The 25,921-nt window shown below is 42.7% G+C and overlaps 1 protein-coding gene and 1 long non-coding RNA gene across 3 annotated transcripts in view; one reads left to right on the forward strand and one right to left on the reverse strand.

Moving 5' to 3' along the window:
* Positions 1 to 21: 21 nt before the first annotated feature.
* LOC143302809 (uncharacterized) overlaps positions 22 to 25,921 on the forward strand; it is a 127,537-nt gene continuing 101,637 nt past the window's right edge. The window contains exon 1 of the long non-coding RNA XR_013058616.1: positions 22 to 129. This is a non-coding gene — a long non-coding RNA (uncharacterized LOC143302809). The remainder of the gene's footprint in view (positions 130 to 25,921) is intronic.
* Positions 12,650 to 25,921, reverse strand: part of LOC117155691 (LIM domain only protein 3) — a 70,400-nt gene continuing 57,128 nt past the window's right edge. For both annotated transcript variants that reach the window (XM_033331950.2, XM_076619437.1), the window contains exons 5-6: positions 22,515 to 22,671; positions 12,650 to 14,660 (exon numbers count right to left, since the gene is read on the reverse strand). In XM_033331950.2, coding sequence (XP_033187841.1) covers positions 14,502 to 14,660; positions 22,515 to 22,671 — 316 coding nt within the window. In that variant the 3' untranslated portion in view covers positions 12,650 to 14,501. The remainder of the gene's footprint in view (positions 14,661 to 22,514; positions 22,672 to 25,921) is intronic.

Genomic DNA, 25,921 nt, shown 5'->3' on the forward strand with positions numbered 1-25,921 from the left:
GAATAATATAACGTAGTTTATATCGAGTACGTGTTGTGTGTCACATAAATGTGATCATTATCTGTTTTTACGTTTCTTATAAGTACTTTCCATTTGAAGATTTCCTGACAAAATGTCTGCCTATACGAGGTAAGTTTAAACATATTACGTGTAACATTTAGATTAAATTATTTATGTTGGTATTGTATAAAATGTCAAATATTTTCTCTCATTCTCTACTTGATATTTTCTTCATAACATCATAATACACTTTTTATATCGAGAGCTATCTTCAGAAATTTATCGATTATTTATAAACTTGCGAATATGCCATAGAAGGATCGTGTACCTAGTTCATTTCTCTTCGTGCTAATAAAAAATGTACCGGAAGGATTTGGTATTCCCATTAAATATCGAGTAAAGTGCACGTATTTGTGTATAGTAGTTCCCTGTATTTACATAGACTGTGTTGGTCCTTGCCGTGTCGTAGAACAGAGGGAATGATTGAGTTCGCCGGTTTCAAACAGAGTTTACCGGTTTCCATGTCGTTCCACCAATGAGAATTCAGTTGATCGACCGTCTCTATCTTTGCAGAGAGTATAAATTGATTCAAAGACGCAAAATACTGAAGCTTCAAAATAATCAAAGACTGAAGGTTCATGTCTGATATACACGCATAGGTTAGGTTAAATTTTTCAAAAAATATTCAGGTACTAATAGTTGTCTGAAAGAAATACATACAAAATATCAAAAATGATGTCCATTATCAAATACTTTAAAATAAAATAAACTTAATTTATAATAAGTTCTAATATACATTATGATAAGAAATAGTATTCGGTATTATTGATTTATCCTTAAGTGAAAATTCAATAAGGTGAATCGATTACGATTGGGAGGCAGAATTATGCGATCTCGTCACCGCGAAAATATACGAACGTCGTTTCCGTTTCCAGTGTCACGATCAAATATCGACATATGTATAATAGCGGTTCGACTGTAGGAAGCGGTCACGAATCGGCGCCGCTCCTTTAATTGATAACCCGATTAATTATACATTCGGACTTTGAGCGCAACACCAGTTCGCCAGTTCAAACAAGGGTGGCAAGTCGTCCGGAATGCGGCATGCAAAGTGCCGCTTGCGTGCGAAACGGCTGTGAGCTAACGTGGCTTTTGTTAAAAGCGCTTAAATTTATAATGATCACCGTTATCGGCCGTCGCGATCGAAAGGTACGACGGTCGAATTTAAGGATGCACGACAGAAAACTTGATTTCCATTTGAATCGTCGTATACGAATAGAAATACTATTTAATCACCACTTATGCCGTTTAACATCTGAAAGATTTTTTTAATTTACATATTCTTCAAATTTATCGCTGTTATGTAGCATATTCGGCGTTAAATATCTATAGAAACAGTATTGTACGTTTGTAGAAAATTAAACGGTCACTTCGAAGGATTACTTCAATGTGCATTGTAACACAAAGTCCTATAACTTGTTGCAAACTAGGCGAATGGGAACACGGTTTTCTTTTCTCGTATCAAACAGTATACGAAAGAAAAAAAGGAATTATAGCTCACGAAGGCCTATAAACGCGAGGCGTTAAGAAAAGCGACGAGCAACGAGGGGACAGCAACTTTTAGCTCGCGAGCGGGAAGACTGGGAACGTTAACGACACCCTGCGCGACTTTAAAAACTAATATTTCCATCATTGTTAGTTTTTATGACATACCGGGTGTCGTCTGTTTCTTTCATTTACAGTTTAGAAGATTTTGGTGCAACGCGAGACGTTTATTATTTCGCTCTCAAAAAATATATTTTTATTTTGTTTTCTGATGTAACAGTTTACTTTACTAATATCACACGATCCAAAAAATTAACCACTTTAACCAATTAGATATTCCCTTATCGTTTAAAAATGTTGCATATAAAATTTTCTCCTATAATAACATTTATATCTTTATTTTGTTTCTTGTTCACGTATTCTGCGAATATATAATCGCTGGCGTAAATATTTGTCGATATTTCGCAGCTCTTTCGAGTTTTCTCTATCCCGCATCAGTTAAAACAGTTTCCAGAGAGACAGTGGCACAAGCAGCTGGAAGCTTGAAGCTTGGAGGTGAGATCGTTAGCGCGAAGAGTGTGACTTCGCATTGTGCCGTGAAGTACGTCTTAAGTGTTAGTTTATTGTTACCCGCTACCCGCTGGGCAGGCTTCTCTTACATATTTAAGTCGGTCCATTAGTGCTCAGTCGCGTTTATGTTTCGAAATGCTGTAAAACGCTCGTGAAACTTGCCGAGTGGCGTACAATCAATACGTCTGTTGTGCTGCGAGTCCTTTATCACAGACATTGTATAAAATGGATTTAATTAGATTATCACGTATTGCCGTATCTTGTTACTGGTTTGCGATTTAATTTATTGTATATCGGATATAATGGAATAGAATAGGCAATAATCAACGGACATTTTGTACACAAGTACAACGATCCTCGATATTTGTTGTAATAATTCGTAGTAATTTACGTCATACACGTCTCGATAATCGTCTTTCGTGCAAATGGAAAACTTACATTCTAACTTAACACATTTTCTACTACTTAGAACTACTACTAGGAACCTGCATACCTTCTTTTGTCCGACATTCGTAGTTTAAATAATAATGTTTGCTTTACTTCGTTGTTCACTGCATAGCTCGTCTTCCTAAATCATTTTGCTGAAATGCATCTATTCAGAAAACGCAAAGATTGTACTTACCGTTGAGACTCTTGCAGCTAACTTCTGGATAGGCTATTAAATATCAGTATACATTTCTAAAGTCTAAGAAGCATTCCGAAATGGAACGCATGCGAGTATGTTACGCGTAACGCGTAATCTTTAACGTGGTGTAGCTTATCGAAGGATAATCTTCGGAAAAAGATAACAGTTACCGAGGACCATTGTGAGAAACGTTATTCATACATACCGTGAAGATATAAGAGTTTTCTTAACACTAAAACTACTGATAGTTAACAAGAAGCTATTTCTATCAAACCAGTGAAAATGACTGGTCTTTAAAAAATACGTAATAATAGAATATTTTTATATTTATTGATTTATTACTTTCTTACAGAAGGAATTCCATGTTATGTAATACATTTCTGGTATTATTAATCCATCTGGGACGATGATCCCTAAACGAGGATTGACACATTTATAAAACTGTAGAACCAGTCATTTTGACTGATGTGGTATTTCTAGAGTTAACATCTAGCGATCTGGCGATCGATCTGGAATTTTCCTGATAACTGACATCATCATATTGAATAATACGCGGTAAAAATTTTACAAAACGAGGAAACTGGTCAATTGGGGTTCGATGAACAGATTGCAGGACCTTTTTACACTTTGAAAAGTACCAGTCATTTTGACTGCTATTGGTATATGTGGCCTTGATACAAAATTATTTTGAGTTTGAATACATGAAAAACAAAATAAAGTTCATTATATTATTCCTTTAGTTATCGTTGCTAAAATTATTACATCACCGCGGAAAAAAATATAGCATAAAATAGGAATTTTAAAATGAAATTGTAAAACCAGTCCGTTTAACTTGTGTGGTAGTTCTAGCGTTAAACGTGCTTGTATTGTATGCCGTTCGTAAGAAACGTTGAATCTCTTGGTCGAATCGTATAATAAGATAATACGTCTGTTTGTAATTCGATTATAGAGATGTCCGAAATCAAGGTCGTTAAGAGAAGGAAAAGGCAATTTTACCGACGGAGGACACGTGGTAGGCGGACTCATTAAACTTTTCGTCGTTTCATCCTTCGGAGGAATCGTGTCGAGAGCAACGGCTCCAGCGGGAATACTGGTGTGGCGCGATTATACCGACCGCCAAGAGAAAGCTACCACAGGGAAAGATTATACGGGGTAAGGAAGAAGGGTTAAAGTAGTCCTCTCTGTTCCCGTCATGGAATGAGAATTCGAATGTTTCTGAGGAGATGCGAGGGTTGAGCAAGGACAGACTCCTTTGTCCTCCAAAGAGCGTCGTTCTTTATCTTCGTTTTTGTTATTTAAGTCTGTTGGATCCAATCGGATGAAATTAATGTTTCGCTGTTATTAGCAGAAGTTAGTCAAGCTAACGTCGAGAAACTCTTGTAACATCATATCACGAGTACGCTAGTATGGGAACCAGTTGGACGAAGTAAAAATAACAAGTCATCAGGGTGAAGTTATAAGTTTCCAAGTTGGTCTGGCTCTTCTTGCTTGCTTGTCACCCCGTGTTTCTTCGTTAATATAATTGACTGGCGGTGAAAGTGCCGAACCAGCAAGTAGATGATACATGAGACCAGTACGTTCGGTTTTCTACGAGACTACTCGGTTTCTGCGACGTTGACGTCGCGTCCAAGCCAGTCGTCCGATTTATCGAATCGACGGTAACACGATACGATGCGTGGATCGAATTATACGCAACGAGAGCAGGCTCTAGGCCAGCGCGCATTCACTTCCAACCGCAGTCTCGAGTCGTTTATTCTCTGATTACTCGTTTCTTCGAGCAATACGAAGCACCGTAAGCAAGGCTTAGAGACTTTGGGACGGTAGTTGCAATTTTTCTTCGAATTTTTAGTCTCGTTGCGAACAAAATGCTCACGATACGTGTCCCGTTACTCGAGTCTAGTTTCTGCTCCATAAAAATAAATATTCAAGCATACCGAGAGCGTAATTAAAGTGTATCTCGAAAACGTTTTCTCGGTTCTTCCGCGGTGGGGAATAAACCGAAGAGTCGGCTGTTACCATAAATTCTTAATCCGAATCGACGGTAAAACTGAAAGTTAACCAAGTTCGGTAACATTAGCCGTAACAATGCTCGCAGTAAGTTCTTACGGTAACGATGCTGTAACGACGGTTTCCGGACCGTGGCAATTTCTCGCGATAAAGTCACCGATGGGACCCACAAGAATTAAACTTGCTCAAGGGCTGGGTTTTGTCGATGGTGCACGTCGCGTCGCATAGGGATTAAAATTTTACGATCATCGTATACTCCGTTCTCTTATATTTGCTATCCAAAAATTCAAGAATCCGCCTCTTTATCGATATTGAAGTAACTACTTCAAGAAAAACTCTACATCTTTATTTATGTATATCCGTGATCTGGAGATTGCTATTACGCAGAAATATTCTAAATAAGGAGCGGTGCATATTATTGTACCCTTGAGTATACATTATGCTTTGGGTTGCAAGGTCTAGGAACAAAGGAACTAACAAATAGATTTCTATTTATGTTCCCTGTAGCCTCTAGTCAAAGCTATAAGTTTTGACTTTTTTGGTAATGTCCTTTTGCTTTAAATATAAAAACGTGCTCAATATCGTTCCATTGTCTAGTAACACTAAGAGAGTAAGGATCTGAAACAGCATAAACTTATATATTATACTTATTCTTATACCTTTAATTATTTCAATATACTTTTCTATTACAAATTCATCAACTCGTTCTTCGATCAGTCAACCTCAACCTCAACGATCGGAATAAATCTACCGAAACGAAATAATTTGACGAGCTGTTCGTAAGTGAATAGACGAAAAAATATTTTATCCATATAACACGGTGCAGCGGATCGTAAACTAATCAGGAATGCAGATATCGCATAGACAACTTTATCAAATTCCTATGTAACGCGCTATTATGGTTGAGGAAATTCGAATTGAAGCAGATTACCTGGCGGAAATTAGTCAAAACTAACAAAAGCCATGCCGACCCTGTGGTATTCAGCGGTCGCAATCGCGGCTGGATCGCGATCCGCAATTCCGCAAATGGGGCGGTTCGAGCCTTCGAACAAAAGATGTAATAATTCTGCCCCCTGTTTTCCAGCACCCCCTTTTCACTTTCCACCCCTCTTTCTTTCTTCCCCTCGTTCCTCCACGCTTCACTTTCGCCCTCCTTCACCATCCTCTCTTTCTTTCTCTCTGCTCCAAGTCTCTCCAACCCTTACGAGAAACCCTTTGTTTGCAAAACAAACAAGAATCGTTTGCTCACAAGAGTCAGGGAGCGTGGTAACGGAGGTACGAGCCTCTAGCTGGAGGGCGCGGAATTTTAATTACACGAATATTATCGGGACGCGTCATAATTGCATTATTGGATTTGGAAACTGACGATCAACCGAGTCGTGTGATTCACGCAAGCTGATTCCTTGATAATTTCATATACATCGGACATTATATTAGGCGTCTTGTGGTTTTGATTTTTTTTTTATTATTTTCTCTTCTCTACGTAGTCGCTATTATCTCGATGCTTTATTCGATACACAAGCCAGGCTGATGTCTCGTTGGAAAGTTGTACAGGCAGCCGCCGATCCAGTCGTGATGAATGAATCCGCACCTTTTTAATATATCGACGTCATAAAATGCCGCTGGTAATCTGGATGGGCGACATTGTAAACATTTTAATTAAAACCTACGGAGGATATTTAATTTCGAATAATTAATGGTCGTTCGTCGAAAATTCATGCATCCCGGACAAAAGCCATCGCCCTCGCGATTACTCTTGATTTCATTACACGAATCAACAATCGCGTCTCTGACGGCTATTAAGCACCCCTTTTTTCCACCATACCTACACCACCCCTCTCTCACCGTGCTGCCCCTGTCTTCCGTTGTTTGTCGACAGCGATTTTGTTCGGTGAAACATTCGAAACGACCTATCGACATGCACTCGAAACTTATTGGAAAATATTTGCGTATCTTTTATCGAGTAGCCCGGGCTCATGGTTTTAACGTTTTTCATAAAATGTACACGCGGAAGTAATGGAAAAATAAATAAAGGCAATCCGTCTTTGCATGTTGACACTTTGTCCGGAGTTCCCGTTTGATTCTTGATATGTAAACGTTCTTCGGTCTCCCCTCGAACGTTTCCCGATGCCCTACCCTCGATGCACAGATTTCTTCCCGGTGAATATTTCCTTGCTCGTGTAACGCAGTCCAGTCACGAATTCCGCTTTCTTACATATTTATACACCCGAGGAAACGAGACAATGCCGGGAAATGTTAGAACGAAATGGACGTTCGCAGAGACCGTTCGATACCCAAGAGGAAACAACGTCGTTCGTATTTACAGCGATTCCACGCATCGCAACAACGATCGACGATGTCTCTGTGCTCCGCGTACAACGAATTTATACACCGGAACGGCGGTCTAAAGCACGCATCGCAAGCATCCTTCTATTCTTGCCGAGCCATTTTCCTGGATAACGATTTTACGATTTGACAACTGCCGAAAAAACACACCCGCACCCATACGCGGAAAAATGGTACCACGCACGTCACGGTACAATAACAACGTAGCCAGCCTAGTGTACCTTTTGACCGTACGTACGCAGCCGTGAAACTCGATTTCATCGGACCGCACAGGGTAAGCCCGCTGAAAGACGAATATATTCGCGTATTTCGAACTACGCGCCAATTTTCTTTGAACAACGGCCGCGTCTCGCTCGCGCGCAGACAATGCACAGCGGATTCAATAAAACCGCAACAATAAGGGTGAAAACGGTGGGGTCTGGCCAGGGATGAGGAGAGGAACGAGGGAAGAGAGAGGCTGTAACGGCGCGAGAATGGGAAAGCGTAGGGTAATTTGAATGAAGAGACAAGAGACAATGCGTGAGCGGAGCAGAGAACAGAGGAGAGGAGGCGGCGAAGGCGGGTGAAAACAACCGCGGAATCAAATTAGAGACGATGGGATGGGCCAGGTGGAAGTACTAGCGGCTGCGGGGGTTGGACTGGAGGACAACCAAGAGGAGCCTGGGGTAATTATATTTACAAGTGGCAGATCTCGAAAACAAAGGACCCGAAGATTGCTCGATTCATTCGACAACTCCCCGAAGAATCGTCCTTTTTTTCCACTGCCTTTTCGGGAAAAATCGTAGCCGATTAGTACCTCGCTATGGTCTTTCCCCAATTTAATGCGATAAGATCTGTTTATCGTCCGTTCGTTTTTTTCTTCTTCTACCTTTCTTTCTTCTTTTTTTCTTTTCTTTCTTTTTCATAGTAAGACGACGGGAACGATTATCGGAATCCATTGTAACTCGAGACTCTTTTCAGTCGTCGTTGAAACAATAGCGTTTATCGGAAGTTGCGCGATCTTCGCTTTCAGAATACGATTTCGCGAACTTCTGTTTAAAGCACGATTTAAACAGCGAAATTTTCAAATTAAATTGCGTCACGCGACGGAACAAGCGTCGTTTCGATGGAGAGGGTAACGAGTTTTTTCTAGGTGCGATTTTTTACAGGCTTCGATTGGCTTATATCGAAGCCTTTCAACATTCTCGTTCAAGCTCGCCGATATACCGTAATTTTGTTTTCGTAGGAAAGGCGAAAGGTGGTTGGAAATACCTTAAACGCGTTTTATAAGAAGTCCTGGCAGTGGACCAATTTTTATTCTTCAATTTTAGCCCAACGAAACGAGCAAAAGTAGATAAAATAAATGTATCGTTCTGTTAAAAAAAAAAAGAAAACAGAAAAAGATCCTTTTAAACATCGCATCCCTGTCGATAGATCTCACCCTTGCCACTTTCGACCCTTGTCGTATATTTTCATATATCCTCTGCGACCGGACAAAGTATTATGAGAACATAGTTCGCATACCTTGAGTGCCGATCCTATACGTACTATTACAGGTGTATGTACTATTGTTATGTTTCTCTCGTAGAATAGTATTCTTCTCGTTTCTTTGTTCAGACGTGTTTTCAAAAATATTCCAACTATCGAAGCGAAGATTCTCACGCCGTTACATATTACATTTATATTTATTCGAAATATTTCTGTACACATATTTTCTATCGTTATATTATTTCATAATAGTCATTGAAACGATACTTTTCAATACGGTGGATTTGCCGACGTATATTTTTATCGAAAAATTAAAACATAGTACGCGTTATAAAGAGAGATATATTTACTCTGATTTTGGCGAGCGAAATGCTAAATTAAATCGGCGGCAGGGTAATCGTTATCGACGATGCAACGAAAAAGAGGTGCGAGAAGAATGAAAAGGTTTTACTATCCGGTAGAAATGGAAAGCGGACGAATGTGCAGGGACATTTGACGCAGCCCTCCAACCGTCGCGTTATGGAATTTTTGTGGAACGGCTTTTTTTAATTGATGCAATTCAAACCAGTCAGCCAGGACGGCTGTGGCGCTCGTAAAACTTTTCGTCGCCTTTCGCTTGAATTCGAAGTTCCAAGAGTTTTCTTTTGCAACCTTCGCTTCTCTCTTTTTCCCTCCCTTCGTTTTTTCTTTTATCGTAAACGATCCCTCTGGGAAATAAAGCAAAGAGAACAAACCGACAAGAGGAATTTGAATTCTATAAAGAGACTTTAAAACTCGAAAATTTCCACTCGAAATATGCAACGAAGCCGGGAGATGTTTAAAGAATCCGGCGAGATGATCCGCGTATCCAAAAGCGAAGATAAAAGATCAGGTTCGATATGAAGATTTTAAGAAAGGAATAAAGGAAAACAAGGCTCACCTCGACCAGTCTTCTTCTTCGCGTGCTCATTTTGGCATAATGAAAAGCTTAGCAGTTGGTTTAACTTGGCCGAGGATTAAGTTTACCTCGTTCCAAGGGTGCCAGAGCAGCGTGGAATTTCTACCTCTTATTTTTCCGCTTCCTCGCCCCTGCGTTGGAAAAGAGCGCTCGCTAGGTATTTCTTAATTAACAGCAAGTATCTCGTTCCACGGAAGTTGCCTTATTAATTAATATTACAAAAGGGAGTCCAGCTGTCGTGGCGGAGGAAGGGCCAGCCGCTTAACGATTACGCGTTTCACCTCGATTTGATTTTCGATTTTGCGGCTCGAACAGATTTACAAGCGAGAGTAATCGTGTTTGTACAAGGGGATATGGCGTTAACGCGATTTTAATTCTCGTTGCTCGTTTCTGCATATTTCTCACTTACGTTCCAACGATCCGTTTCAACGATTGTATTCTTTCCACTCGACGCTCTTCAAGAATATCGTTTAGAAGGAGTTGAAAGATGTTGGTTGCACGGAGGTTCGGGAAAGAAAGTTGTTGGAGGCGTAGTAAGACACTGGCCCGAAGGTGGACCGGAGGTGGGGAATAAAGAAAAGGAACTGAGAAAGAGAAAATGGTTATTTGAGCAGCTAGCCTTATAGCTCGACAAAGAATACGAAAGAATGGGCAACGACGAGGAAAAAGGAGATGTACGGTAGCGTTGAAGTGGCCCGGTTCAAGCGAGAAGAAAAATATGTAATATCGCTCGGGGCGTTTTAATAAACCGAGTTGGCCAATCAAAGCGGGAGTTAAGGAGCTTTCTTGCCTTTTAACGGCCACTTTTACGCGCGTTTAAATCACACTTCGCGCCACTCCTAGCCGTCGAGAATAATAGGGGGCAGGGGTGCGCCGAGGGGGAGGGCGACGGCCAACGTTGGGAAAGTGTGCAAGGTATGGCAACGGAAAGAAAAAATATCCAGGAAGGCGTAGAAATATTTTTATGACTGAACGGCTGTGAGATTGAATGAAAGTGGGAACGAGGGAAATGTGGCAACAAAAGAGAGAGAAGCAATAGCGGAACAGTGGAGGGAGAAGGGTGGTGGCGAGAGGGTCGAGAGAAAGGACAGAGAAAAGAAGGAAAAGACAGAGAAGATTGGTTGCTTTGTAACCGGTGTATGCACGATACGCTTACGATGCCGGGTCAAGAGAATAAACGTACTCACCCACACAGAATCGCGCGATAACGTATACCACGGTCCGCTGGACGAACGTAAAAAAATGCGAAAACTTTCGTATTTCGTGCAGCCTCCATTTTTATTCGCGTCGGTTTTTCACTCTCGAGCACCGCGTCCCCGTGAACACCGGGGCGAGCCAGGACACGCGCGCTCATCGGCCGGATATTATTTCAGTCGGCGCATATTTCCGCAAATGAATTTTATGAAAACAGTTTTTGCTCTTTTAATTAATCGCTGTTCCGTCGCTGGACCCTCTCCCAAGCCACCCTCTGTCCCTATCTCCCTTCTAGCTTGGTCTCTTTCTCTCCTCCGGCGTGTCCACTACTCTTTTCACCATTCCGTCGACTCACGTGGATCACCGGACCGCGCAAAGCTTTTAATAATAATATTGTTTCAAGGGCCGCGAGAGGACCGCGATGCGTACGTTCTTCCCTTTTAATCACGTTCAGCGAATGGAATACGATTTTCGGCTGGCTACCACGCTACCCGCCGTATTCTCATCCGTGCTTTGTCCGAAATACACGTATCCATAGAAAAATACAACCGACAGATGGGCTATTGACGTTAAGTAAAATATCTTTCTTGAAATTATTTTGAATCAACCACATACAATTGCCGCAAAAGAGATTTTCGCATAACCATACTTTCCGATAAAAAGTTTTCGTATCAGGTTCTATATATGTTACATTTTCGCAGTATCAAGTTTTTGTAGCTACATGGAAGTACTGCTAAACGATACAAAATTTGATATATTTGAAGGTAATTAATTATTATGGCGTAATAAATACAATGGGGGTACGCGAATACCTTTGGTGACCGCTGTATTTGATTGCAATTTGACGATTATATCCTTTGATTTAATATATTGATCTTTCGATTTTCTGTATACATTAAAACAAATATAATCGGGACGTTGTACTAATTAAGCGATACAACCGAATTCGGTTAAGTTGTTCGCTGGTATCCGTGATTCGCGTGCATTAAATCGGTACACGCGATTCATCAGAAAGTTTCGCCTGTATTTGTGGCGAAGTAAAGTGGCGCTTGTACGGACATTTTGTACAAACAGGAATAATCGTCGACCAATTAGACGGCCGCGAGCAAGGTTTTATAGTTAGACGAACCTTCGGGCAGCTAGGTGCGCCGCGGATAATCGCGGCCATAAATAACATTTATCGGTAGTCCGTCGGTCTAATTGCCAATGATTACCGTAGGTCGCACAGGAAAAATTGCCAATTTACATCGAATGCCCGCTCTCTCTCCACCACTCGTTTCCAGCTTAGTTTACTTGCAGCAGTCGTTCGATTCCAGATAAGCCGTTCCTCTGACGAAATCAGACTGTGTTTTACGACCGAAATCGCGTTATTTTCTCGGTCGAATCGAGAAATTTCTATTTGCGCGAAAAATTGTGTTGAGAAAGAAAGAGGAAATTATCTTAAGCTCCGTACTAGCTCGTGCTTCAAATTTTCTACCATCTCGATATTATTGACACATTCGGCAAACCTCGAGCGGTTCCTTAAAAATTGCTTCCTTTTCGATCTCTCATATCCTAGACCATCGCTTCTCTTCCGTTTTTTTTCTTTTTTTGTTCTCGAGGCGAATACAGCGAGGGTTCGCGCTCACAGTCGAATAGAGTTGGATCTCGCTCTCCTGAATACGCAATGCGATTTATTCGCAACGTGGCGTATAAAACACAAAGGACTGCGTATGATTGGTAAATTATTGAGGTATATCGGATTTGTCGGCCAATCACGTAGTGCCCTTAAATAATTCAGAGGAAGCGCGAAGGATGCGAGAAACGCAGGGAAAATCTCGGGACAGTAACGGGGATGCGAAGATATTACGAAGAATTGACTTTAAAGTTACGAAATCAATATCATAGACGTTCGCGTTTTCGTCATTTCTTTGCTATATGTTAGGGAGGTTAGGCAGGTATTGTATAGAACGACACGGTTAACATCGAAACAGTAATTTTATTTTAATTAATATTTCTATGATAGAACTATGATACAAAACATATCTATACTAGCGAACGTACACACTTCCTTACGTATTCTCGGTCAAAGATTTTACATGCATCGTACATAGCGTTTAAGACGAAATGGACTAGGTGTTTTTTTTTCTCCCGTTAGACAAGCTGCTTGGATACAATGTACGTCAAGGGAACATACTCGATGATGTAGGTAACGATAGTGTGACTAGAGATCGCCTACCACAGTCACTGCTAATCGTAATCTATACGAGTTAATTTGGTTAGACAATCGGTTAGTAGTCGTACGAGACGATATGGGCTTTTCCTTTTTACTGATCGTTACGTTTCATTTTTCGTCCCAGAGACGCTTAGCGTTAGGAACTACGCGCGTACTCGTAAAATCGTAGAGTATCGTGGAAGTATTCGTTATGCTTACAAAATACAAAACAAAACGTTCCGATAGAAAAATTCGATAAAAACGATAGAACGATCATAGGCTCGCTCGCTCGCGAGTATTTTCATCGTGACACGCGATAAAGTACGTAACCGTCGATAAGAAAGAGATCGAACACGAAAGAAATCGCAGTCGTATCTGTTTTCTCATTGGAAATGGAAAACTGTTCGTTTCCCGTAAAAATTATCGTATCCGACAGACGTAAGCCTATTATCGTTCGAGCGATCGTGAAACTCTTTTCCGGAGGCGTGCCACCGACAAATCTCCGCAGCGTATGGCATCAAGGAAATAAAACATTTTCTTCGGCCGGTCTGCTCGTTTCTGATAGCGGCCCCGGCCAATCCGAGAGAAAGAGAGAACTTTCGGCATAACTCAGCCTCGTTATCTGACTCGCAAATAAGGCAACGGAAAAGTTCGCGACATCAATCTGGCCCTCTACCGGGAGATTCGAAGTTGAAACAATGCTTAAGTCACCCCTAACGTATGAGCCCCAAGGGGGGTGGCGAGGTTGGTTCTGGCTGGTTTGGATGGCGAAGCCGGAGCTACCGATCCGATCTGCCAAGCCAACCTCGCTCACCAATTTCACTCCGTTTGGCTATTCCTCCAGTTCTACCTCCGGTAGTTCGTTGGTCCGGTAGTCCGGTAAAGCTAGATTTACCGGCGTTACCCGCAACGGACAGCAAAGTCGACTACAAGAACAGCCAAACTTTGATCACCCCTGAGCATTTGGTTTACCCGCATTGTTTCCTCGCGCGTTCTAACCTCATCCTGCTTCAACCCCTTTTTCTCCCTTGCTCTTCTGTTCGCTGGCCACTTCGTCCTTCCTGTTGATTTTTATATTCTACCTTAGCCTGCGAAATTCGAGCAATTAAACTTCTAAACAGCACCAATGATTTCACTCATGTCGACTCGTACAGTCTTCAGAGTCTGGTCACCTGCTACGCCATGATATAAAATACGTCTTAACTTGATAACTTCAAACGCGAATTTAAGATCAGCACGTTGTTTCTCTGGATGAACTTGACTCCAAGATCCATTGAAATTCGTTAGAAATTATGATGTAACAGGCATCTATTTATTAGAGTACCATCTAGTAGATTTTAGAGAAATAGAAGTTGCTATTGCGAAAGTGTTTAACATTTTGTCTATGCGTGATTTTACGGATGTTCGTCTATTGGTCGTTAGAACGACGACCACTCTTGGCTGTTGTTTAATAACGAATCTCGAACGTGTAAGCAGACTTTTGAGACTCCAGTAACGAGCGAACATTCCGAGTGTTACTACGATAGCGGCAATGATGATAGAAGACGTCCGTGTCGTTAAACGAATTTGGCAACGCATTTGTGATACGATCGATACGTCGGCGCTTACTTCGTTTGTCATTTGGTATCGTAAGGTGCTTGTGCATTGATACCGTTTAAATTATTCATGGAGGTTAGGATGTTATGGGCGCTCGAGCTCGCTGGCGCTGCGTATCCATTGTGGTTATGGGTCGTCTCTCCGTTTACTTGTCTCTGCGGGCCTCCCGGAGACATGATCTGAAAGACAGAAATCGTCAAAGTTATAACGTGTTCAAAAATTGCGACGATTCCACGCGGTGTGGATTAATTTAAAGGTAGAATACTGGTCGGAAGCATTCTGAAGGGTAATTGTAATATTATACGTTAACATTAGATTTATCGACGACTGTTAAAGTATAAAATTTGTCCGAAAGAAATCAACATAGTAGATATCATCCGATACCTGAAAAAATCCACGATACAGAAAAAAGAACTAGCTTCATTTACATATAATCAATGAGAAATTTAATTTTACGAAACATCGTTCAAACGTCCAAACATTCGCCATTGTAATAAGACGAATATGAAAAATTATGTTATTCGTCGTTTGACCGCTCTAGTCCTGGCGTTAAAATCTTTTTGCAGAAGAGGACAGCTTCGAAGCTTTGTTAAATCGACGAATCTACGATAGCGTAAAGGTGGATAGAAACTGGTTGCCTTGTAATTACATTAGCAATCAATCGACCGGGCAACGCCTTAATCTGATTCGAGCAATTATTCACGACAGAGACTTAAAACTCGAAAGAAGGGAAGGTATTCGCGCAGTGAAAGGGGTTGATGCCACTAACGAATTCGTTTTAGACACGGTGTTCTTGTTCCTGCTCCGCCGTCTCTACGGTTCTACTCCAAAAACAAAAGGCCAGAAGAACGAACTTGTATCTCAGTTCAGACGGAGCAACTCAACTTGGGCGTTTCCACTCGTCCCTCCTATCTTTTCCCTCTCGATATCCTCTCTTTCGTTTCTGTTCTTTCTCTTTCTCCGCGCCACTTGTCTCGGTCTTTAGCCGTCTCTATCTGCAAGCCATATCCACCGGAACGACGACGAAGGAGGGGGAAAGGGAGAAAGAAGTGCTCGTGGAAGTAGTAAGTAGAGGGTACCACGGGGAACAAGAGATGCCGCTAGGATAGATAAGTGGCGTTGAAAACTTCAAACTTGGTATTTCTAGCTCCGCTGTTCCCTTCGCCATCAGTTTCTCTTAGTTTCGCCGGCAAAGGTGTTAAATTATACAGGCTTAAAATTCGGCAGACCGTGCGGCACAGCCCTTACTGACGAGATCCACCCTTACCATGATTTTACTTCGCGAGTTGATCATGCTAACTTTCGCACGATGAACGAACCTGCCATTCTCATGATTTCCCTCATGCGCGTGAACTTTCGTGTCCACAAAGTGGCTGAACAGTTAGGGGGCGCGTTAGGGAAAGAAAAATAAAGGCTCGTTAGTAATTCTTTCGAATACGATATACGCTTTAAAAGGAAAGTTGAAATATGTACGGCGTTTTTAATTGGAAAATCTAAGGTGCAACTGACGGAGAAAAATTCGCACAGCCCCAACGGGAGCGAGTAATTAACCCGTAAATAATTATGATAAAAATGACAAAGCACCGCTGAAGAAATGCTTTATCGCCGTTGCAAGGGCGACTTTCTCCTCTGGAAGAATTTCTAAATCTTCTTGCCGCAACGGGAAACCCTTTTTAGCTTTTCGCGAGCCGACGAGGGACCATCGTCTTTCTTCCTCTCTTCTCGATACAAACGCCCTTCCATTTTATCTCTTTTCCTCCTCGCCTTTTGCTCTGTTTCTTTTCACCCCATCCCGGCCAGAAGCCCGCACGTAATTAAGAAATCTCCGTGGAAGGCTCCGGACCGCTGTTGGTCGGTACCACGGGTTAAATTAAGTCTATGACTTATTCAAGTTTTATCTACAATTGCCAGAGAAGGAATTACTGTCCCGTGGATTTACTGCCGTCTTTGTAATCAAACGGCACGCGCTCTGCGAATCGTTTACACAGATACAGATTGCTGGCACAGACTAATATGTACTCTAGTAAGATGAAGTCATTCGAGCGTAGGTTTCGTTAAAAATAATTTACATTCTTTACATTCGGCGACAAAGTTCGAAGGTAATTTCATCTCAGACACCGCCTCGTGAAAAATACGGCTTCGACATTTAGATTTCGGTGCTTTAGATTTGTAGATTCTGATACAACAGATCTATGTGATTCCATAGAAATCATCGTAACCTAATGAAATTTGGTTTTCTAGACGCTAGATTTATAGGAGTCGGTGAAAATCATCTTGAATATTCGAAATATAGACTTGTGAGTGAATCCCGAACTCGTAGAATCCGTTGTCCGATCTGCATGTCTCGCGGAGATATTCAAGTTCAAAGAGGACCGAGATTCGTTTGGAATTCTAAGATTCTTCAACTTAAACCTTCAACTGCAAAGTTCTACGAACGTAGATGATTCTTTCGAAGGTAAAATCGAGTTTCCACTCGGATCATAAGTCGAACGTTATCTGACTCTGCTTTAATAGGTCTGGAATCTTTTAGATCCACAACCACTTAAGCTTAATGTTTCCCTTAACTCGTTCCATTTTTAATACATTCGTCGTTTCAAATCCTTCACGTGCTTTTCTTTCAATTCAGTACACCAGACAGTAGGCAATTTATTTTTATTAACTCCATTGCGAAATTTCCTACGCCAGCGTAAACGTATCTTTACGCCTCGGCCACGAATAAGACATTAATCGCGACTCGACGAGAGAAGGTGAAGGCAGTTTGTAACTGACGGTAAATGCGGAGCATCGGGGGGTTGTCGGGGGTTGTCGGTGGTTACCGGGAGCTACGAGAATCGCGTGTCATTTGTCCGTTGATCTCCCGCGGCTGGGAAACAGCCAGGTGCAAGCTAGTTCCTCCACAGTGCTGCTTTTCTTAAGCGCAAAAATTAGCGCCACCCTCTACACCATTCGCCGCTCCGGTGCCACGATCCTTGCCCGGCTATCCACCGCCCGAAGCACGAGATGAGAATTAGCCACGTCGTTTATCGAAGGAGGATCATTTAGAACAGAATGCCGTGAACCTCGCTATTTTACCAGGGATTATTATATCGCGTAGGATTTCCTTAATGTGCTTCATCATTTGGGATTTCCAGAGTTATTCGTGAAATACAGAGTCACGCTTAGCGATTCTCGATTAACAGGAAGCGTGTTCGTCGTTATTATTAGAACGTGAAATTATATTATCATAGGTGTAATTGCATTATTAGGCGGTAAAAACGTCTCCACTGATATTTTACGATTCTCTCTCGTGTTCTATTTTTGTCGGTCTAAATAAACTCGACGATGGCTGAGTTCTCTGTCGCGGTTAAGTGAACGCGCAGGTAAGACCACGCGCTACGTGTAATAATCGTTACAAAAGAGAGTAGAGGCCACGTAGCGTTCCGTTGTTTCGTAACTAAACTCATAATCTCACATAAGCTCGCAAGCTGGGCTTTCCCATGCGAGCTTTCTCCGCGTGCATTGTGTAAAGGGCTAGGCGGAAGCTTTATGTGAAATGTAGTCAAGTACCGTGAATCTAATAATACGTTTGTTAACAAAAACGATATGTATACGGGCCCGATGTCTCACAGGAGTTCCCTCGATTTTCTTCGTTATTATTTTAAAAGAATTCATATTATAACAGTAGATTAATTCTATCGTTACGGTAGATTCGTAGATAATGTTTTCACCCAGCGAATTATGCTTCGGTACACTTACGCACAGTAAGAATGACGAATATTCGGAAGTTTAATTTAATTCAGGTTCCTCGTGCACGTTCCGCGAACTTTAGAGGGTCTAATCGCCTGGAAGAAGTATAGAAGACGTTGTAATACCTTATTCGCCGTACGAATCTCGTACTGCACATTGATCCTCTTAAATTCCCATGTAGTCTCCGTCTTGGCATTAGCATATTATCTTCCGCAACCTCCTTCTCCATCGTTCCCCTTCTCCGTTCCCTAGTTCCACCCCCTTCGACCCTCTGATTCGCAGAGGACTTTGCAGACACTTGAGAGTTTGTTTTAAAACTCAGATAATCGTTTCCAACTCCCTTCCCTTCGGTTTCTCTCTCTTTCTCGTTACGTTCGGCTTCTCTCTTTCTTCGTCTCGACCTCTTCGCGGCGTATCCCTTTCCCACGTTCCCGCGTTCTCCGTTCGAGTCTCGAGGGGAAAATTAGATCAAAATAAGACTTCTCGCCAATTTTTAAACGCGTTACAGTTGTCTCCGTGGGAAAGGGATATCGCGTCGTTGAAACGAAGTTAGCCGGGATGCCTTAAAAAGACGAGCGATCTCGAATCGATTAGAAACTCCCCTCTCGAACGGTTTTCCTAAACGCGTTTAAAGAGCCGCGTGACACGTTTGATAGATGAACGGCGAGCTTCTTTTCAACGAGACGTTTTCTTTCCACTTGGCGGAGAGTGGAGAGAGAAGTAGAAACGGAGCAGCGGTTGTTCGAGGGACGATGGTAATTGAATTTATCGAGGGTGATGACCGTCGTATTTTTTTCCATTCTCCTTTCCCTTTTTCGCCTCCATTACCGGTTTACCTAGGATCGCCTGGCACGCTCGAGTTATTCGTAAACGCTGCACGGTCAGGCGTTATTTACAAGAGCCGATGAGGCTGCCGAGTGTTCGGCTGAGAAAGATTGGGACAGCTGTCCGTTCTCAGGCAATCAGAAAAACTACCTTCCACCTCCTTCGGCCGAGGTAACTTCGCCATTCCCATAGCCACGGCTTAAGGAGAAGCGTTAAGGGTGGCAGCTGCCACGGCCTGGATGCGCACCCTCTTCGCGGTTTTTAAGAATCTTAGCGCCTCCTTCTTTGCCCCTCTTTACTCTTGATTTTGTCAAGTCGAGATAGCACGACCACTTTGCATTCCGTCGCGACGTTTAATTCCACCAACGAGCCGGCTGTTCCAAGGGTCGAATTATCCTATCCTTTCCTCCCTAACTCCTGTTGATCGTCGTTTCCGCCTAATCCGTTCCCACGATCTTTGTACAGTCGAATGAAACGTCCTCTGAGAACATCTCCGTAACGACGCGTCATCGATCGATATTACGATAATAAAACGAATCGATCTGTAGCTGCGTAAATCTGGAAAATTAGCATCGCCGATGACAATCTTGGTTTCCAATCTGAACGTACTAGCGCCACGTTGATTCGTGACACTTAATGAGAAACACGCGCGGCGAAACGATTCGCTACCTGACATTATCTACCGCGTCAAACTCACGCCGGAGACCAGCTGTCTCGGCGATTGTCTTTTCCATTCAGATGCTAAATGTCAGAATGACATTCACCGGAGGAAATAGAACGGCTCTCGATGTCGCCGGGGCAGACACCTTCGGGGTGTTCTCTGCGATCGAAGGTATTCACGCTTCAGGAACGACATGTCAAGAGAGATCCATCAGGCTTAACGTAATAGATGCGCAAACTACATTAGCATGCCGCGTCGATTATTGGCATTAGTCCGCCATACCGTTATTTCACAGCATCGGTCATTTATAACCCTCAGTCATAAACCCTCGGATGAAATCGATATTACAGCCGACTCATCGATCCTCGAAAAATCCTAGGATCCTGAGAAATCGCGTAACGAATGCAGCGACGCTTTTACGTCAGGCGTTACTTTCTTCGAGGTTTCCCAACGTTGCCTCTCTTCTACGTTCGTGTTCATTGCCGACCCTAGACTCGTCTCAGGTGTCGCTTAAAAGAAAGAAAAAAATTCAGTTCCGTGCGATCGGGACACCGCGATTTACGCGTTTCAACGTCGCGCGCGACGTTTCTTTCCAGTACGTGAGAAACAATCGTTGAGCAGTTCTACTTTCGCACGTAATTCCTCTTTCCCTTGTGACGTTTCCTTGCCACCGTTGGTTTTTCTGTCCAACACGCGGATTCCACAGCGCCCTGCCACTTTGGCTCACCAGTCGTACGTGCAAACCGATATTAATTGAACTAAACACTCACGCACGAGGAACGAACCACGCATACGGAAACGAAGGACGCGCGTAGTAGGCTACCGCTCGAGAACATGAACACTTACGTGGTGTAGAAATAGAGTCGCAAGGGTTAGCAACCCCTGAATTACACGTAGTTCCCCGGCAGAACGGTTAAGGGGAGAAAATTTGCATATTATAAGTAGTACACGCTGCCGAGTCTGATATCATCGGCTTGGGGACCTCGTTATTCTGTGCATGCGTACAATTCGAGCGTGTGCACCGGCAATCTAGCCTCTTCGACCACTCTTAAAAGTTTGTCTTGAAACTTCCTTAACGATACTTTCCAGCAATTATGCGAATCGTTTCTTCTATAGACAGGATTAAGACAGGGCTTACTAAAAATGAAGTAGTTGTCAAAGGAAAGCGTTGGCGTTGGTAATCTGATTTTAGAATTTACAATTTTAAAATAATTATTGCGCGGTATTTACTGGTAGTAGATTTGTATCGCTATGCTTCTATACTCTTCAGGATGTTCATTATGAAAACGTTGAACCATCAAAATTTGGTTAGTAATTTTACACGATCGAGTTTGGAGAGAGAATTTAGGAGGAAATCTGGATCTTTAATTAAAAAATTACAAGCGTAATGGGTTTATTTTTCTCGTAGCTCGTGTTATGCGAGGTTTATAAAGGAAATATGCGTATTATCGTGCCGATTCACGTCGTCGATCGTGGCTCCTGTACGAGATATAACGACAAGTCGGACGATAGTTGATCGGTAAATATTGCACTTGGTAAATTATGGTACGTGACGCAAGCATGCAGAGGGACGTAAACATCCTTGCAAGACGGAGATCGGATTAAGTAGATCGGATCCACCTTGGGTCAGACAGGCGGAGGTCCGCGGTAAGGGCTTAAGGTACTGTTTCGAAGCACGACTGTTGTCTTAAGATAATCAAGAAACCCAAACGGCTTAACTAGACGACGAGTTTATAATTCCAACTTGGAAAGTAGCCATGGTTATCGGAAGACAACCATATCTTTAGGCATTTAACAGATAAAAGATATTATCGTTCAGACATAGAAAATAGAATAGATTTTTCTACGATCGTTTAAATTCCTTTATGATCCCGTCTTGATTAACATAATTAAAATTCCAAATAACTTGTAAATGGAAAGTAGTTTTCTATGCTATCTAAGGAAGCATTCATTTATAAAAGAAGGAGTAGACTGACATTGTTCGTAAATTCATTTCATCCATCAACGTGTTTAAAATTCCAACTTGCAAGGCAAAGTAGCCCTCTATGATCATCGAGATAAGAAGAGTCGTTGCTTTTATCTTTTATCCATAGAAAACGGTAAAACTTTGCGTATTTATATATCGAAGAATCTACTCTACGGATAAAAATTCTGTACAATTTCTTGTCGATCAACGCGCTTAAAATACTCGCTGGTGTTTCGTTCCGGAGGACATTTTTCGCGACGACGGCAGCACGAGTTCTTCGACGAATTTCAGCTGGGTAATTCCACTTAAGACGCTGTCAAATCCTTATTCAAAGAGTAAATTCTTTCGCACGTTCCAGTCCCGGTGAAGAGGATGGATAGTTACGGTATGCGATGAGGCTTGCTTAACGGACGAGCTTAATTAATAAGGACACGCGATATCCTAACTCGTAAGATGATGGCGGGATGGTAAAGCATAGCTGAAGTCCCGAGGGAGTCCTTTGTTGTCGAGAGGGTCAGGACGAGCGACCTGCCACTTTAACCCACCTTAAGGGGTTACGTCTTAAGGAGTTTTGAACCTTCCAGAACATCCGATCATCGTAATCTCCGGCAGATTCGAAGCAGCGACGTGGACAGCGTCGCGCGGGTGAAAGCGATACGCTTGCACGGTCAGCATACATATTTTGCGACAGAACAGGGATATCGACCACGTTTATAGCGGTATCGCTGTCAAAGGATGTCAACTGGTATTCCATAGGATTATGTAGATCGCGGGACTAAGCGTAATCGATGATCGCTACGCGTGACGCTGCTTTTGAAAAGTATCGAATGCTCGATGTTCAAAGCGTTTAATTACCTGTGGTTGAAGATGAATCACTTGTCTCTTGATGTGCGCCAGAGTCGCGGTCGATGGCGGATGCACCGCCATGTTCGCAAAAACCAGTCTTTCCTCGTAGTCGCTCTCGCACAGGATTTTGTTCTCGCACAAGAAGAACTTGTCGCCTATACAGAATCTAGGAACAGAGAAAAATGAAATTATTTTTACGGAGTGGCATTTCGTTAAAGTAGTAAGAGTAGCGCGGATTAGTATGACGAGGCTGGGAAATGGCAGAGGTTTGAAGAAATTTCGGCTAAGAGTTGTCGGAGATAGGCGGAGTAGTAAAGCGTGCTAATTCCTTTTAAGACCGTTTTCCGTTCTGCTCCGTCGAGGAAATTGCGAGAAAATAAAAACAGGCAGCGAAACGCCACCGGTACCCCGTAGCTTCCGAGAGTGTCTTCGAGGTCCTTTAAATGTAAATTTCCACTCGATTCGCAGACGCTACGTCGTACCTGGATTACCGCCGAGTCCATTTCTGCTCTAACCTTCTTTCCTGCACACCCCTTGCAGACGTTGAATACCGGAATCGAAGTCTTTTCCAACGATCCGCCAATAGCATTTACTTTGTCGCCACGGCCGTTTCATTTTTAACGCATCCACATTGTAAAGCTTGTAAACCACGGAACATCTATATGTATAATTCGACTGAGTTTTGATAACGCGCAGGTAACTGTGATTTAAAATTCAACGAATGAAATCCATGGTATTTTCTACTGATCCTACGCGATGTACGCTATATACAGAAACGCAGATTTCGAAATGGTGGCGAAGTACGAACGTGCTTGGCTTGCGATATAAGAGAAATAAGGTTGCCGCGAGGGTTATACGCATCGACCAACTGTCGCCGGACGGGCGGTAAGAGACGCGTGGGAGAGGCGCTACTAAAATCAAAGATTTCGCATTTTTCCTTTTTATTGCCGGCTTAAAAGTCAATTTTTTCTGTAACCGCGCGAGAGAACGGGGCGCGGAATTCTAGATGTCCGCATAAAGGGCGATACGCCGGAAATGCTAAAGAACCTTGGAAAACGAGGATCACGAAGGGTGGCTGCTTTCCAACGAACACAATAGATCCTCACAGGATCCACGAGGGACTCGAAAATCGTTTTGTCAGGATACCGCGACGCCTTGATATTCTCGTCAGGTGCCGTGAACATCGCTCTCAGAGTGTTATACGTACTTCGTATCGACCGCGGTATGACGAGCCTGTTTCCGCGATTTGTCTTCCAAGAATGAAACGCTCTTGTCCTTATTATTTAATTCCGTTATCTACCTCGCGTTTTTATTCCATTCACATCGTAAAATACGATTGTTAGCATTTCTAAACTATTGCCACGAATTTTAAGATTTGTCCACTGCGTGATCTTCGTGTATTTCAATTTTCTCTCGGCTCGCGCGTTTATGGCTGTCGGGACGAGAAGAACGAAAAATTGTTACACCGCAAAACAAAAGAGAGCGTGATCAAAGACAGATAAAAGATATTATCGTTCAGACATAGAAAATAGAACAGATTGTTCTACAATCGATTAAATTCCTTTATAATCCCGTCATGACAAACACAATTAAAATTCCAAATAACTCGCAAAAAGAAAATTCGTTACATATATATACAAATTATTAACCATAGACGTCGTGATTATGCCGTATTTATGCATTCACGTTCCAACATATTGTAATATCCGTACGTTGTTTCCATTCGATTGTCGCTAAAAGCTCAAAGCCTGGAGATGACGGGAAGTCATCGTTCAGACGCGTAAACTTCTCGTAGGTGTAAACGTAGGGGGTGTATCTTAGTATCGTAACTCAGTGGTGAATAATAAAAGCATTTTTTTTTTGAGGGGGGAGGGACAGTACATTGTGTACATACGGGCATTGCGTATTCAACGGATGTGCTGTCCCGTGCTGGGATCCTGTTTGAGTTTTATGTCGGGATTTCTGTCGAGTGGTTTATACCGGCGCTTATGTAAATGCAGACGTGATTTTTTTCAGCACCTCCCCGGGCCACTTGCACGAATATGCAGAGCATTTGCAGCATTCGAAACGAGCCTGGCCGGCAATCGTAACGCCAGTAATGGCCAACAAATGTATATGTATTTTTAAGTTGCCTCGGGCTAAATATTTTCGAGCTCGATGATGTCATCCGAGGTTATGCTATTAAATTCCGTGGAAATGGCGACAGAGTTAGCAACGATCTTTACTTTGCGTTCAGTCGAAGAAACGTAGAGCGGTTTCCGATACGTAACGCGATCGATAGCAGGCAGGATGATTTAGCGTCATCAAAAATGAATTGAGATAGCATCTGTTCGCGTCCGTAACTGACATCGCGAACGGTGATCACCCTTCGATTTTCCATTCTTTTAATTCCGCGATTCCGAACGGTCGAGAGGAGAGAAGACAGGGAAACAGGCGGAAGAACGCGTGGGGTAGAGCAGAGGGTTACGGGAGGGAAAGAAAATAGCGAGAGAAGCGAAGAGCGATCGGAACATCTAGCATGGACCGCCATAAAAAGCAATGCTCCACCGTAACGGGGTACGATAAGTGCCATGGTGCGAAGTAAAATCGATCCCGGGGGCAGCTTCGAATCGTGCGCCATAAAAAGGGAACATTAGAGCGAGATGATGATGGTAAGCTACAGAAAGGAAGAAGGATGGAAGCAACGAGATCGTAGCGTAATGGTGTTGTGATTTTCTGACTAGATACGCGTTACACGTCTGTGCAATGTTAAACGCTTCGAGCATTAGTGACGTTAAATGGCGTCGGAACGTTCTCGTTCGCGGTAATGTCATTTCGAGGCAACGTCGTGTTCGGAAAAGAAATCCAGTTTCATACAGCTTTCTTTCATAGAGCTTTAGAAATAGAAGCCAAGCGTTTCGAAATTTTTTTCCTGATATCTATCAACGCATAGGAAAACTAGAAAACGAGATGATTGCGAAGGGGTTGTCTTGCAAACAGTTAACCGTTCCCCGCGTTTCGACTTTAACGTTGCTAAGTCGAGAGGAAGCTCCCGAGATTCGTCGGCAAACAGAGCGAGTTGTCGAAGCAGTAGGATGAGAAACCCCAAAAGGCAACACTTCGGCGGTAGTCAAGACCTGAGACTAGGAGGTGGGAGGTGGTGCAACGTTGGCGAGAAGGTGGTTGCAGAGAATAAATTTTGTACTTGATCGCGGAATCCCTACGCGGCAGAGAAGAGCCAGAGAAAGGGTCTACATTCTTGGTAGTTGCCAGTGCTCCTACTCAATTTGCATCAAACTATGGAGAGACAACCATCCCCGCCTCCAAACGTCCCACCCCAGCGGCTTCTCGCAGAGCTACCGTTCTAGCACCTGATGGAGCTGTACACTCCACCTCCCCTCCCTCTTCGACGTTCTACAGTCGAGACTAACGCGTTT

The sequence above is a fragment of the Bombus vancouverensis genome, chromosome 6 (genome assembly GCF_051014615.1).
Source record: "Bombus vancouverensis nearcticus chromosome 6, iyBomVanc1_principal, whole genome shotgun sequence".
Lineage (NCBI taxonomy): Eukaryota > Metazoa > Arthropoda > Insecta > Hymenoptera > Apidae > Bombus > Bombus vancouverensis.